Source organism: Lynx canadensis, chromosome D1, assembly GCF_007474595.2.
Source record: "Lynx canadensis isolate LIC74 chromosome D1, mLynCan4.pri.v2, whole genome shotgun sequence".
In the NCBI taxonomy this organism is placed as follows: Eukaryota; Metazoa; Chordata; class Mammalia; order Carnivora; family Felidae; genus Lynx; species Lynx canadensis.
Genome location: NC_044312.2, coordinates 23,232,599 through 23,248,601, shown reverse-complemented (window position 1 = coordinate 23,248,601; position 16,003 = coordinate 23,232,599). Strand labels below are relative to the sequence as shown.

The 16,003-nt window shown below is 47.3% G+C and overlaps 1 protein-coding gene across 1 annotated transcript in view; it reads right to left on the bottom strand.

The window, feature by feature from the left end:
- The window catches only part of DCPS (decapping enzyme, scavenger), a 45,449-nt gene extending 29,904 nt beyond the window's left edge, over positions 1 to 15,545 (bottom strand). Inside the window, exons 1-2 of the mRNA XM_030333458.1 lie at positions 15,117 to 15,545; positions 13,574 to 13,748 (exon numbers count right to left, since the gene is read on the bottom strand). Of these exons, the coding sequence (XP_030189318.1) occupies positions 13,574 to 13,748; positions 15,117 to 15,458 (517 nt within the window). The 5' untranslated portion in view covers positions 15,459 to 15,545. The remainder of the gene's footprint in view (positions 1 to 13,573; positions 13,749 to 15,116) is intronic.
- Positions 15,546 to 16,003: the final 458 nt, after the last annotated feature.

The window sequence follows — 16,003 nt, the reverse complement described above, 5'->3', positions numbered from 1 at the left end:
ACCCACAAACGTATGGCCAACTAATCTTTGACAAAGCAGGAAAGAATATCCAATGGAATCAAGACAGTCTCTTCAGCAAGTGGTGCTGGGAAAATTGGACAGTGACATGCAGAAGAATGAACCTGGACCACTTTCTTACACCATACGCAAAAAGAAACTCAAAATGGATGAAAGCCCTCAATGTATGACAGGAAGCCATCAAAATCCTCGAGGAGAAAGCAGGAAAAAAACCTCTTTGATCTTGGCCTCAGCAACTTCTTACTCAACATGTCCCTGGAGGCAAGGGAAACCAAAGCAAAAATGAACTATTGGGACCTTATCAAAATAAAAACCTTCTGCACAGCGAAGGAAACAATCAGCAAAACTAAAAGGCAACTGACAGAATGGGAGAAGATATTTGCAAATGACATATCAGATAAAGAGTTAGTATCCAAAATCTATAAAGAACTTATCAAACTCCACACCCGAAAAACAAATAATCCAGTGAAGAAATGGGCAAAAGACATGAATAGACACTTCTCCAAGGAAGACATCCAGATGGCCAACTGACACAGGAAAAAATGTTCAACATCACTCATCATCAGGGAAATACAAATCAAAACCACAATGAGATACCACCTCACACCCGTCAGAATGGCTAACATTCACAACTCAGGCAACAACAGATGCTGGCGAGGATGCAGAGAAAGAGGATCTTTTGCATTGTTGGTGGGAATGCAAGCTGGTGCAGCCACTCTGGAAAATGGTATGGAGGTTCTTCAAAAAATTAAAGATAGAACTACCCTACAACCCAGCAATTACATTATTGGGTATTTATCGAAGGGATACAGGTATGCTGTTTCAAAGGGACACAAGCACCCCAATGTTTATAGTAGCACTATCAACAATAGCCAAAGTATGGAAAGAGCCCAAATGTCCATTGATGGATGAATGGATAAAGAAGACGTGGTGTGTATGTGTGTGTGCACACACACACACACATGCTGGAGTAGTACTCGGCAATCAAAAAGAATGAAATCTTGCCATTTGCAACTACGTGGATGGAACTAGAGGATATTATGCTAAGCAAAATAAGTCAGTCAGAGAAAGACAAGTATCATATGACTTCACTCATAGGAGGACTTTAAGACACAGAACAGATGAACACAAGGGAAGGGAAGCAAAAATAATATAAAAACAGGGAGGGAGACAAAACACAAGAGACTCTTAAATATGGAGAACAAACAGAGGGTTCCTGGAGGGGTTGTGGGAGGGGGGGATGGGTTAAATGGGTAAGGAGCATTAAAGAATCTACTCCCGAAACCATTGTTGCACTATACACTAACTTGGATGTAAATTTAAGAAATAAAATAAAATAAATTAAAAAAAAGAAAGAAACCTTTCCATCTTGAAATGAAAAGTTGTCATTCTACCGTCTCTCCAAGCCCCAGAAGGGGCTTGGTTCACTGGTGTCACAAGCTCTAAAGCACCCAGGGAGAAAAGTAGGCAGAAATCAGCCATTGTCAGGTGGCCTCAAGGGATGAAACCAAAGGAGCAAATACCCCTTTGCCCCTACCTCATTTCAAAGCCCAGCTAATGTGAGGAGCCCACTCCACAGCTCTGTCTACACTATTACCCTCACCCAGAATACCCCTTCTACTTCTCATGCTCCCATCACCAAGTCCAGCCATCCCAGGGGCTACCATGTCCCCAGCTATGGGAGAAACCACGTCCGCACACTCCAACCCACCGGCTCCCAGTATGCACCCCTCCGTGCTACATACCCAGCTGGCTCTAAGCAACCAGGTACAGAGGACAGGAGGGGAAATGAAGCTGGAAGCTGGAATCAACCAAAGGGCTATCTAGAGAACAGCTGCACCAACTCGTTTCACCCTGTGCCACAACACCGCCCCAGGGGCAGCCACTTCATGCCAGATGAAAACAGGAGGGCTGTCCTCCAAAGGCATCAAACCAGAGCAGTGGTAGGCAAGCTTTTCTGGAAAACGTGACAGCAGTTTTTTAGGTGTTGTAGGCCATGCCGTCTCTTTCTCATTTTCTTCTTAGTTTTTTGTTTTTTAAAACAACCCTTTAAAAATGCAACAACCATTCTTAGCTCACAGGCCATACGAAAAGCAGCAGGCCAGATCTGGCCCATAAGCTGGAGTGGACAAGAGAGCGTTGAGGGCTCCAGAGCGGGTGCTGGTACGTCTGGAATGCCACTCAAACTGCACCCTGAGGCATGGCCAGCCAGCCAGCCGAAAAGGCCCGCTCCCCATCCGCACGGCAATGGGCCAGATACTCATCCAGGAGAGGCCTGTTGTGGAAATAGACCTACCAAGTGGATAGCAGACAAAGCCCATATCAACTCACTAGACTATCAGCCTGCTTCTTCATTTGTAAACATCGATGAGCTAACGTTCACCAGACGTTAAGAGAAAACCAGCAGCCTGAAAAAGAATGACCAAAATAAACAACCAGAACCAGATCCCAGAGGAAATGAGATCAGGGAAGGGTCAAGAGATAATTCTGAAAACTATTCTAATTAGTGGGTCAGAGAAAGTCAACCCAGTTTGGACCCTGTAAAGCCAGAGCAAGATGCTAAGAAAATGAAACAGAGAATCAGAAGGAAGAAAATTAAAAATATGACTGCCAAATTAAGACCTCCACCAGGAGGTCTGGAAGATAAAGTTAAGACAATCTACTGCCCTGTAAAAAGAAAAGACCTAGATGGGAAAAGCGGGAGAACACAGGAGCAATACACAGGATCACTCTAGGAGTCTCACACCTAAGAGGGTTTCCAGTAAGAGGAAAATAAAGGAAGCAGGGAAGGAAATCATCAAAGAAATAACAGAAAAAAAATGTACAGAGCGGAAGAATGACATAAGCCTTTAAATCAAAAGGGTCCAAAAGTACCGAGCACAATGAATGAAAAAAAAAAAAAATCCAACCTGAACACGGCCTTACGTATTTCAGTACACCTAAGATAAACAGAGCATACTAACATAAGCTCCAGAAAAGGAAACTGACAAAGCAGGGGGAAAAAAAAAAAGAATGAAAATGCAAAACCAAGTTAATTGTAAGGAAGTGAAAATCGAACTGGCATCAGATGTCTTGTTAACAACAGTGGATGCTTGAAGTCAACAGATCAGTGTCTCCAATGTTTTGAGGGAAAGAAATTTAAATTCTGTATTCAGCCACGCATCAATCAAGAGTGAGGGCAAAATGAAGGATTCAAGGTTTACCTTTCATGTGTTCTTTCTGAGGAAGTACTTAAAGACTACACTTTAGCTAAACAAGAGACTAAAACCAGAGAGAAAGACATTGAATCCAGAAAACATTGTATCTAACTCAGAAGAGCTGTGAAAGGAAGTCTCAAGTTGACAGCCATGCAGCATGCCGAAAGCATCAGCTGTCCAGATTGGAGGAGCAGGAAAGAGTATTCTGGAAGCAACATTTCCAGGAAGGAAGGACTTATCATGTAATGAATCATCAAACCAGTAGCTGGATAATTTCAAAAACAGAGTAAAGGCTCAGGCTTCTTCCTGCCACAAGTCAAAAAAAAGGGGGGGGGGGGCAGGACAACTAGAAACTTTATGAAATGAAAAAGGAAAAGCATAAAATAATGGTTCAAATAGGAAATAAACTAAAAACAGCATGATTTGGAAGAATGTGTTGGGATGTGAGAACAGAGAATCTGTTTGACCTATACATCAGACACATCCCGGGGGCATGAGGGTCCACTGCACAGGGCAGGTAGGAGAGGAACCAGAGCCCTAACACACTCTGTGTGAGTGTGTAGCACACATTAAACTGGCCACCATACCATCTGGCAACTCAGAATCAGAGAAAACACACAAGACCTGATTACAATCATGCAACAGAAAATACCGTGACAGTGTGAAGTACAAGCATGGCTGACAGAGAAGCTGGGAGACAGCAAAGGCCAGAGGCATGGGTGTTCTTACCCGACAGAGTGACAAGAGGGACGCAGGGCTACAGGTTTCAGTATGTGTACGATTCCAGAGGCAATTTTTTAAGACTCTAAAAGCAATAATATAAACATAAATATTGGAAGGAGAGGGGAGACAGGGCAAGGAGAGTATAAAGAAGCCTAAACCTCTCAATTTCCACTGTGGAGGACTGATAGGGTCAAAATTGTACAAATCAAGAAGTTGTATGACCTTATTTTTCAGCTAAGTGTTTGGAGGAAATTACCAGAAGCACCAAACCCAGAAATTCTCTTCATGGTAGTTGCTTCTGGAAAGCAGGACCAGGGTGGGCAGAGCAGTATAAGAGCCTGTTCCTGGCCATGTAGATAAGCCCCTCAGGGCTATCTGATGAGCTGACCATGGGACTGTATGATTGTGATGAATGGCCTAATCCCACCACAGAGGTTTATTCAGTAGGTCCAGATTTGTATTCGAGAAAGCTCTTTAAGCAATCCTGATGAAAAGTTCCAGTTAAGAATCACATTACTAAATAAACGTCGAGTTCCATTCAAACCCGAGAGACTGTGGTTCCACGATCTCATATGATACAGAAGTCCACTGAGGTGGGCTAGCCAGCTATTGGATTCCTCGTTTATCTTTCAGAGAAACTGAGTCCCAGGGCAATTCCATGACTTGCGCTGGTGTCACCCGGCATGGGCTCTTCAACACCCCCGCTCAGGTGGAAACCCGTCTGGTGAGACTTTCCCTGTGGGTCACTGCTCACAGAACTCTGGTCGTTCAGCTCAGCTGCAACGGGAGGCCTGCCGAGGACACCCACAGAGGAGGGAGCGACAGGCCTGTGCCAGCGTGTGCTGGAGTAGAGCCCACAGAGCCTGGTACCAAGCCTTCTCTTCCAGGTGCTGGAGGACCTCCCCACATTGCCCTCTTCTGCCGGGGCCGGCACCGTCCTGGCATGTGCTCCAGCACAGCACGGGCTCCCCTGTCCACAAGAGACAAAAGAGCCAGGCTCCGCCACTTCTCTGCCCCAGAGAGAAGGACAGAAGTCTAGTGCCCAAAACCCAGAGGAAGGAGGCTTTAATCAAACACTTAATTTCAGCAACCATGTCTAGAAACCAAATTTGAGAATGAAAGCAGAGCCCTAAAATGTAATGGGGGAGTGTTCTTAGTTCTTCTAAGGACCTACTAGTTTTTCTTACCTTTTATTGGCCAATACGTTATATGACAACAGCTAACAGCAGCTGTTACACACGCGTGTAAAACAACAGGTGTACACATATGCACACATTTATACACGTGTGTATATGTACATAAATATAAGGGGCGCCTGGGTGGCTCAGTCGGTGAAGCGTCCAACCTCAGCTCAGGTCATGATCTTGCGGTCTGTGAGTTCGAGCCCCGCGTCAGGCTCTGTGCTGACGGCTCGGAGCCTGGAGCCTGCTTCCGATTCTGTGTCTCCCTCTCTCTCTGCCCCTCCCCTGGTTCATGCTCTGTCTCTTAATAAATAAACATTAAAAAATTTTTAAACAAATAAAATAAAATAAAAATAAATATAAAAATAGGTACCATTTGGGGCACCTGGGTGGCTCAGTCGGTTGAGCGTCCGACTTTGGCTCAGGTCATGATCTCACAGCTCGTGAGTTCGAGCCCCGCATCAGGCTCTGTGCTGACAGCTCAGACCCTGGAGCCTGCTTCTGCTTCTGTGTCACCCTCTCTCTCTGCCCCTAACCCACTCGCATTCTGTCTCTGTCTCTCTCAAAAGTAAATAAACATTAAAAAAAAAAATTAAAAAAAAAAATAGGTACCATTTGAAGACCTAAAATAAAACAAAAGAACACCCGTGCATGGAGCGTGCAGTCCAAGAAACAGAGCCTTACCAGACTTTTGACATCCTTTCTGCCCTGCCTCCACCAGCGATAATCACTTTGCTGAATCAGGCATTAATCATTTCTTTATCTTCTAAATTCTATTACGTATGCATGTATCCCTAAGCAGTATATTGTTCAGCTCTGCTTGTTTTCAACTTTATCTAATTGGAATCACACTGTGTATTCTGTGTCTTGCTTTTCTGGCTCTACATGGTGAGATTCTTGACATGTATAGCTGTAGTTCATTCATTTCCCCTGCCCGGAAGAAGCAGTCTGGTGCAGGAAAACACCTTGATTTACTTATGTATTCTACTGTTCGCTGATAACTGGATTGTTTCTAGATTTTTCTATCATGAACAATGCTACCAGGGAATGGCTAGTTTAAAAAAAATTTTTTTTTTTTTTTTACTATTTATTTTTATTTTTGCGAGAAAGAGAGACAGAGCATGAGCAGGGGAGAGGGAGAGACAGGGAAACACAGAATCTGAAGCAGGCTCCAGGTTCTGAGCTGTCAGCATAGAGCCCCAGGCAGGGCTCGAACCCTCGAAGGGAATAGCTAGTTTTTAAAATGCTCCCTCCAAACAAGCCCTCACTCTGGACTCCAGGGGTCCTGGTTTTGCCTCTGTAAGGAGCACAGGGAGGAAAACCGTGCCTGTAGCTAAAATACTAAAATGCAGAGTTCTCTGCAACCGAAAGACGATGTGATTCCCAGGTTCTCTCCACACCCTGCCCTGGCCTCACTCCCACACAGACGCCTTCTCCTCCTCTGAACCTGAGATTCCACACCCCTGCTCTACATCGGGGAAAACAATTGGCCTTTTTAGACACAGTCTGGATTTCTGAGTCACACCCCTCTCTCTACTATCTCCCCCCCGTTCTCCCCCAGGTAAGGGAGAACAGAGATCCTGATGAAAGGGCTCCATTGATAGGCCACGGGTATGAGAGCGTGAGAGCCGGAAAAGCAGATGATCCAGGCTCTGCCCTGCATGGATGGCCAGGGAAGCATGGAGATGCCAGCCATCTGGCCTACCCGGCCCTCACATTTGCCACATGGCCACGGGGGGAAGAAAGGAGGCCTGCCCACGGTCAGGGCCAGGCACCTAATGTACACTATTTCCATTTAAGGCCCATACAATCTTAAAGGTAGAAAAGTAATCATAGAAAATGACTAATACTTACCAAGTACACAGATAAGCGAGTCACGGGCCATATGTGCTTTGTGTCATGAGCCATAACCCATGACTGTGATGACGAAATTAATTTAGGAAGTTAAGACCAGCATTTAAACGGAAACAAACAAGACTGGAATTAAGTTGGAAATACTGGTGACTGGCCGATAAAGTAAGGGTTAAGTACTGTTGTGTGAACCTTCTGTGTCCCTCAAATCCACTTACATTTATTCACAGGTACTGGGTCACAACGTAGAATGTATCTCTCCTTGTGGGCAGAGGCGAAAACATTTTATGTCATTTATTTCATAACAGTCCTGAACTAACCTAATTTAACAATAACTGGAGCTACTTCCCCAACTACATCTGTATCACACACCACAGACATCAACTGCCCCCTCAAGCTCCTGACAAAATGGCCTCTTTTCTGTTCCTCTTTCCTCGTCCAGAACACATGCTGTGCCCTGAACATTCTCCCACCCCCCTCACCAGCTCTTAGCACAGCTGGTTCCTTTCCATCCTGCAGGTTTCGGCTGGAGTGTCATGGCCGCAGAGAGCCAGCCCCTCTCCTGCCCGTGGCCATGTAACACTTGTTTCCTTGTTTGCTGTCTGCCTCTGTGCCCCCAGCTACCACTCCAAGGACAGAGCGAGTATCTGATGCACTCACCGATATATACCTAGCACAGCACCAAACATGCGGAAGGCACTCTGTCTCTGTTAAATGAATACAAAAACTTACCAAGTCTTCACAGCTGGTAAAGGGACAAAGCCAGGATTCCAGCACAGATTATGTCTGACTCGAGGCTTGCTCTTAACCTCTGCACTACATTAAAACTCAGAAACAGCACAACACTGCCTTGGGCCACACCGCTAGTAAGTAAACGTTAGCACTGGGACAGGACTCGAGCACGTCCAACTCCAACGCTCATGCTCTATTGTGTCAACAGGGTGGGGGGCCATGAGTGGCTCAAAGGGGCAGTCTCTTACAGTCAGCTGAGAATTTGGAAGGGATAAAGGGGGGAGAATGCAAAAATCATCAGGCTGGTAGGGAAGAAATGAGTAGAGAGATAACAGAAGAAATCAAGAGAGCAGGTAGCTCAGAAATCGAGGGGAGGGGTGCCTGGGTGGCTCAGTCTGTTGAGTGTCTGACTCTGGATTTCGGCTCAGGTAATGATCCCAGGGTCATAGGACTGAGCCCCATGTTGGGCTCCACACTGAGCATGAAGCCTGCTTAAGATTCTCTCTCTCTCCATCTGCTCCTTTCCCCTTCTCGCATGCTCTCTCCCTCTCTCTCTAAAATAAAGAGAAAAGAAAAGAAAAGAAAAGAAAAGAAAAGAAAAGAAAAGAAAAGAAAAAAGACTGAAAGAAAGAAAGAAATTGAAGGGAGAAGGGCTTCCCTACGCAAGCAATATTGTGGGGAAGGAGGTCTGGAGGAACAGCCAGAGTTGGCAGAAAAACTCAAAGCAGCAACTGTGCAGGGGGCTCAGAGGGCTGAGGCCGCAGGAACCCTGCCTAAAGGCCTCTACAGGCAGTGTTAGCAGTTGGTGACTCTGAGGCTGGAGAGGTGGGGCCGAGAAGGCTCCTGCACACAGGCCAAAGGAGCTGGCCAAGGGAATGCTTTGGTAATGCCGCCACCTTGTGGCTGTGGGATGCTTTGCCCATAGGAAAAAAAAAAACCCGGCTGAGTTAGTTTGTGGGTTCATTTTCCAGCAGCATTTATTGAGCACCTAACATGGATCGGGTTGCTGGGGACCGGAAATGGGTCTGACATGGCTCCAAATTTCCAGGACCTCTGTCCCTACATCCAGGTGGTGACTAAACCTTGTTCAGTTTACTTCCCTCTTTCATAGTAACTTGTAGGGTGTCCTTCCCCAAACAAGACTGCAGAGCAGAAAGGGTATCCTATTCACTGCAAGTTACAGAAACCAGCATAGAACGCAGCACATGAGGATAACCATAGCGGCTATTATTTAATATGGGTTAAGTGTTTTTAAAAACATTGGCACACCTGGGTGGCTCAGTCGGTTGAGCGTCCGACTTCGGCTCAGGTCATGATCTCACAGCTCGTGAGTTTGAGCCCCACATCGGGCTCTGTGCTGACAGCTCGGAGCCTGGAGCCTGTTTCGGATTCTGTGTCTCCCTCTCTCTCTGCCCCTTCCCCGCTCATGCTCTGTCTCTCTCTGTCTCAAAAATAAATAAAAAACATTAAAAAAAATTTTTTTTTAAATAAATGAGTATTAAAATAAATAATAAATGAATAAAGACATTTGTGTGTCTGAGTCTCAAACAGCTTACCTATGTGGGAGCTCCGGAGAGAGAGGTCAGGTAGGCGCTTACTGCAATGAGCCTGAGGTTCGTGGAGAGGGCAGGGGTGGAGAAACAAACACGGGCAGCACCGCACACAGATGGTGTTTAAAGACCAGCACCTCTCAAAGTCCGATGTGCCTACGACTCGCCTGGGGGCTTGGCTAAAATGCAGATACTAATGCTGACTTCCGAAGCTGGGTCTGAGATTCCACATGTCTAACGAGCTCCTGGGTGACAGTAATACTGCTGGTCCATAGACCACACTTGGGAGTGGGAAAAATCCGGACCGGGTTAACGAACTGTGGCCAAAAGGTCAACTCCACTGCATGGCCTGTTTTTCCACATACAGCAAGCTAAAAGTGGCGTTTTCTTTCTTTTTTCCCCTTCCCCCCAGTCACAATGGAGAACTTTACTGGACTCGGCTCAGCTCGAGAGCCTTGCAGGCCCAGCACGCTGGGCCGCAGCTCCGGGCAGCCAGAGCTGGAGGACGGGATTCCATCCGACGAGTCTCAGAGCGAACGGTAACCCCACAACCCAACACTCTACCTAAGATTACCTAGTTGGGAGACAGGGCTGCACCACGACACATGAACAGATCAAATCTTTGTAAGAAACATCCAGTGAAGAGAAAACGACAATTTAATTCACCTGTCTACACACAGCACTCTAGGGCAGATGAGTGGGGGTGTCTGGCCTGGGTGGGTAATGAGTGGGCCGGGATATTGCACCGGGCAAGCAGGGGCGAGGCCAAGGGTAGCAGACAACAGGCACCAGGACACTGAACTTTTACAAGACTGATTACTGGGGGGTGGCTGTCCCGTGCGTGTGTGTCAGGCTGTTCGTTTCGGAATGAGGGGGTGGTCCTGACATCGCCTTCTGTGGCTGGTGCACTCAGAGAGAGGCTACTTTGTGGGGAGGATGAGGGCAACAAGGAGACCGCAGGGGCTGCGTATCTCGGAGAAGATGAGGGTCTGGATCATGCCCATGAAAAGCGGGGGCTGCTGGGCCATGCCATGCACACCGGCGTCCCCACAGCCACCAGCCCGCTCAGGCCAGCACCCAGCTGGAGGAAACTCCTCTGGAGACTGCTGCCGTCATTCAGGGAATCAGCGACAAGGACCGCCACCACTAGCCTGTAGATGGCGATGATACCAGCGACAATGTGGGGATGATGGACTTCACGGTCGGTTCTGGCCGCATGACAGACATGGCCACGATGCTGGTGCCACTCTTGGCCATGCCGTGGGCGGCACCCAGGGCGCTGAAGACCATGGCAGCCAAGGTGCCCGTGAACGTGAAAAAGGAGGTGTACTTGGGGCCATTCTTGGCCTTGGACGTGCCTGCGGGTGGGGAGAGGGTGAGCTCAGGGGGCCAAGGGGGCGGCGAGGATGGGCTGGGTACAGCAAGCGAGTAGGAGGTGCACAGTCAGGTGGCTATGAAGGTGCCCCGGCTCGTCAGCCGCTGCACCCTGAATGAAAATTGCATTTTCATTTTTAAAGCAGTAGTTTAAAAAAAAAAAGAAAAGGGGTGCCTGGGTGGCTTACTCAGTTAAGCATCTGACTCTTGATTTCGGCTCAGGTCATGATCCCGTGGTTTGTGAGATCAAGCCCTGCATCGGGCTCTGACAGCATGGAGCCTGCTTGGGATTCTCTCTCTCCCTCTCTCTCTGCCCCTTCCCCGCTCACGTGCTCTCTGTCTCTCTCTCAAAAATAAATAAGCATTAGCCGCTCTGGAAAACAGTGTGGAGGTTCCTCAAAAAATTAAAAATAGACCTACACTATGACCCAGCAATAGCACTGCTAGGAATTTACCCAAGGGATACAGGAGTGCTGATGCATAGGGGCACATGTACCCCAATGTTTATAGCAGCACTCTCAACAATAGCCAAATTATGGAAAGAGCCTAAATGTCCATCAACTGATGAATGGATAAAGAAATTGTGGTTTATATACACAATGGAATACTACGTGGCAATGAGAAAGAATGAAATATGGTCTTTTGTAGCAACGTGGATGGAACTGGAGAGTGTGATGCTAAGTGAAATAAGTCATACAGAGAAAGACAGACACCATATGTTTTCACTCTTATGTGGATCCTGAGAAACTTAACAGAAGTCTATGGAGGAGGGGAAGAAGAAAAAAAAAAAAAAGAGGTTAGAAAGGGAGAGAGCCAAAGCATAAGAGACTCTTAAAAGCTGAGAACAAACTGAGGGTAGATGGGGGGTGGGTGATGGGCATTGAGGAGGGCACCTGTTGGGATGAGCACTGGGTGTTGTATGGAAACCAATTTGACAATAAATTTCATATTAAAAAAAATAAGCATTAACAAAATGTTTTTTAAATAGATAACAATAAAAAAACTTTTAAAAGGACGAATATGTGACAGAGACCATTTATGGGGCTCATAAAGCTTAAAATATTTCCTCCCTGGTCCTTTACAGTAAAAGTTTGTCAACCCTGATCTAGAATACCATCCAGGGACAGGGTGTATGGCTCTACAAGAGAGAGGAGTTCTGAACACTGAAAAAATTTTTATAACTTCTGATCACCATGCCTAGTTTGGGGGAAGAAAATAAAAGTATAATGCACTCCATGTATGCTAATGTTTCTGCCAAGACCCCTGCGAAGGATGAGCTAACACAGGAGGCCGCCAGGTGGGAGTGGGCAGCACTGGAGAAGAGGCAGAGAGACATTTGGGGTTGTCAGTGGGGAGGAAGACCTGTAGCGAGCAGATGACTGACTGCCTCTTTCAGTCTTTAGCTCAGGAAGAAAAAAAAAAAAAAAGACAAAAAACAGAAAGACAGGGCAGTGGCCACCACCACTTGTGTGCAAGATCACAGAAGTACTGGAAAAATTACATGAAAAGGAAAGGCTGGGCATTCCACAGGGTTTCTCTGTGCAGCAGAACCTTCTGTATTTTGGCTGAGAGAGAGAGGCACTGGGGAAGATGAGAGAAAGGGGTGGTAGCAGGATAATGACCTCGGAGCCTATAGTTTGGGGACTGCCCCGAGGGGTGTTTGGCTACAGAACCTTCTGTCATGCTTCTGCCACCCCGTGTGGAGGACTACATTTGCTTAAATGTCAGCTCCTGAGAAAGTAAATACAGCTGTCCATTCCCATCAACTCGCACCAATCAATCTGGCTCGCTTTCTGCGGAGGACCAGGCTGTTTTGCCTTCAGTCGTGAACGGTCTGCTGGTTTCTCATCGAGTGTTCACATGCATCTCCAAAGGACAACAAATAACGGCACCCTTTTTTGGGGGTGCAGAAAAGATCAAACCTACCAAAAAGCCTGCAGCAGGGTATCTGTAAAGGCAAATTGTTCCTCAGTGCTGGAGGACAAATAAAAAGATAGAAGGATATTACAGAACCACCACATGCTACAAAGCAGATCCCAGAATTTCCTGGTTGGAAGGAACCTTCAAGGTCGACCTGTGTCCTTCATGCTTCCGACAAAGCTGCTTGTTAAACCTGACCAGCTAAAGGCAAAAAGCCCACATCGTGCCTGGCTTTTGACATGGAAGCTGAAATAAATTCTTCCTCTTCTTAGTAAATAAAAAATCCTGGCAATCCAAAACAAATCTCTGCCTTTTAACCAATGAATTGCTTCCCTTCCCAAGTCCATCCCCCTCGATCACACTCCTTTTCTCAGGGACTAGAAAGTGAGTTCTTTCAGGGAAATAACTGATCTTTGCAGCACCCCACACACTGCTCATGGTGCGTGAGTCCGCTGTCTACTGAAAGATCTGAGTTTTTCTGCCCCCCATGGGCTGTGATCTTGGATAAGTTACTTAACCTTTCAAAATCTCAGTTCCCTCAGTCCTATCACAGCAGGGCTATTCTGAGTACTAAATACAATGATACATATAGGACACTTAGAATGGTGGCTGGCACAGTAGTTAAGAGTTTACTAAGTGTTGACGACCACTATCATTCAATTAGTAGACATTCTACACCACGAATCACACTACCTCCCCAAAATACACTACACCAACCTTAGCACTGACATTTCTTTGTTATGAGGTCCCATTCTGGAATTCGCAGGATATTCACGAGCAGCCCTGGCCTCTACCCTCTAGGTACCAGCGGCTCCCCCATTTTCCCAGTTCTGACAACCAAAACTGTCTTCAGAGATTGCCAAGTGTCTCGAGGCGGGGGCGGTTTGCACCAAATCTCCTCCGCCTTCCACAGAGAACTATTGAACGAGCATATGCAAATCAGTTTTGCAGAGTAGCCACCGCACCCCCTAATTTCCCACCAAACCCCTCTCCCCACATGAAGCCACTTTAGACACCACTTGCTTACCACTCAGCTGCCGTGGAGGGAACAGGTGATAGGTGCTGTAAATATCATTGGAGAACTGCAGCTGGAGCTCAGGGCTGCCCATCAGGAGCTGGGCCACCTGCTCCACCTGAAATGGTGTCTTCTCCAGGATCACAATGGCATCCTCTCCATCCCCGTCCCCAGAGGCCTCATTTACCTGGAGGCAGAGACACCATCGGTGAGCCCAGAAACAGAAACAGTAGCTCTGGGGCCTCCCGTTCCTTCTCCCAGAGCAGGCATCTCATTAACCCAAATGCTTGTGCATTCACATCTTTCTTCTCAAAGATGCAAAACTTCTCTTTCTTCTGCTTCAGACTTGGAGGGCCTTTGTCAAATTCTCCCCATTTCACAGATGAAGAAATATGTCTAGAGAGATTAAGTGACTTGCCCAAGGTCACATGAACAGTCAGTGTTGAAAAAAGAAACTAGAGGGGTGCCTGGGTGGCTCAGTCAGTTAAGCGACCGACTCTTGATTTTGGCTCAGGCCATGATCTCACTGTTGATGAGTTCGAGCTCCGCGGTGGGCTCTGAGCTGACAGCGCAGAGCCTGCTTAGGATTCTCTCTCTCTCTCTGCCCCTTCCCAGCTCTCTTGAGCGTACTTGCAAACACTTTCTCTCAGAAATAATAAATAAGCATTAAAAGAGAGAGAGAGAGAGAAACTAGAATCTGGGTATCCCAGTTAACTCCTAGCTCAAAGGTTCTTATGGCTAAAATCTTCAGCAAGTGCTGCAGACTGAAGACAGGTGGGGTTGAGAGAACTAGACAGAACCTTTGTAAAAAAACAAAACAAAATAAGACACAGAGAGGCATGGTAGCCCAGGCCAAGGTCCCCCTGATCCTCCCCAAGTGAGAGCTCCTGCTAGGGGTTCTGAGGAATCCTAGTAACCTACCCTTGGCTGCGCCTCCTCACTAGTTCCCAGGATGGTCTCCAGTCTCTTCTCAGTCCCTTCTGTAGAGCTGAGCACATGGTATTAGGGACAGCTATCTACCAGATATTCTGCATTCTGAAAATCAGGGATAGTAACTTACATCTCTACATCCCCAGCACCTAGCTCAGTGCTGTCAGTGCATGATATGTGCAACTGAATTCGCAATTTAATAAACTGTCTCCTCTGTTAGGTCTGAAATCCTGCACACCTGGGATCCTATCTCCTACGTCTCTACGTCGTTCCACAGATGATCCAGCAACACTGCGTTCCTAGCACCTCTAATTCGTTCAGAGAATACAGGATGACTGGCTTGGAGAACTCGACACGTGATTTTTATACAAGTGTTAGTTACTTTTGGTAAAGGAGTTATTAAGAAAACCCTACGCCTGTTGATTTCCTTGATTCTACGAGTAAACTTGTCTCCCGTAGCACCCCCCCACACACACAGTCTAGTGGTACACTTTTCCCCCCCCGCCTCCAGGAGTGCGATTGGTATTTTCCGGCTGAGCCCGGGTTTAAAAAAAAAAAAAAAAAAAATCCGCCTCCAAGGCGATGATTGATTGGCTCACTCCAACCCAGGGTTGCCTAATGGTACCTTCCCATGGAGAAAAATGATTTTGTCCCGCGCGGACTCCCGCAGCACTTTTTTCACTCTAAAGCCGGAGAACGGTAAGCGCACAGGAGCGGAGGTACCATTCTCAACGCCCGCTTCCTTTGCCTCTGTGCTGGCAGCTTCCGCCTCCTCGGCGTCCAGTTCGCGCTTTCTCTTGCTGGGTTGAGTCGCTAAGTCCGCCATGCTTCCTGGTTGGAGCTGTGCGCCTGCGCAAACCCCAGCCGCGGCCCCGCCCTTCTCGGCGCAGAGGCCGCCGCAGCTTGTCTCTTCCGCGAGGGCGTGACGACTACAACTCCCGAAGTGCTCCGCGAGGAAGCCGGCCATAGTCCCGGCCCTAGGGAACCTCGGAGTGCTGGTTCGTGTGATCTGTCTGCAAGGAGCGTTTTTAATTAAGGCTGCTGGCCTTTGTCCCCTCGCGCTGACCGGGCGGGATTGAGGCTGGTGCTGAGGGAAGAGAAAGAAGGCAGCGAGTCCCTAACCAGGCCGGCTAATGATGCTGCAGAGGAGGGGGCACTCGCCGCCCCGGGTGCCAGAGCTAGAAAACACCCTTTGGACTCTGTGGGTGCTTTGACACCTGACACACCGTGGGTTGGATACTGACGTTTTTATAAAGAATTATGCCAACATTGCGTAGCGTGGAAGGAATGTTTCTGAAACAGAGCTGTTGAGCCAATCGTACTTCTTGGTCGATTTTCGATAGGAGAGCCATTAAACCATTTCCATTTTTCACCCATTTTCCACCCATTTTCATTTCACAGAAATTTTCATCTTACTCAGTGCTGAAAAGAAAGGTAAGTGAACAGGGCAGAAATGCATGTCCACCATCTTCTTTTCTACCAGGCTAGGGGCTTCTGCCTCCTGTGTTACCT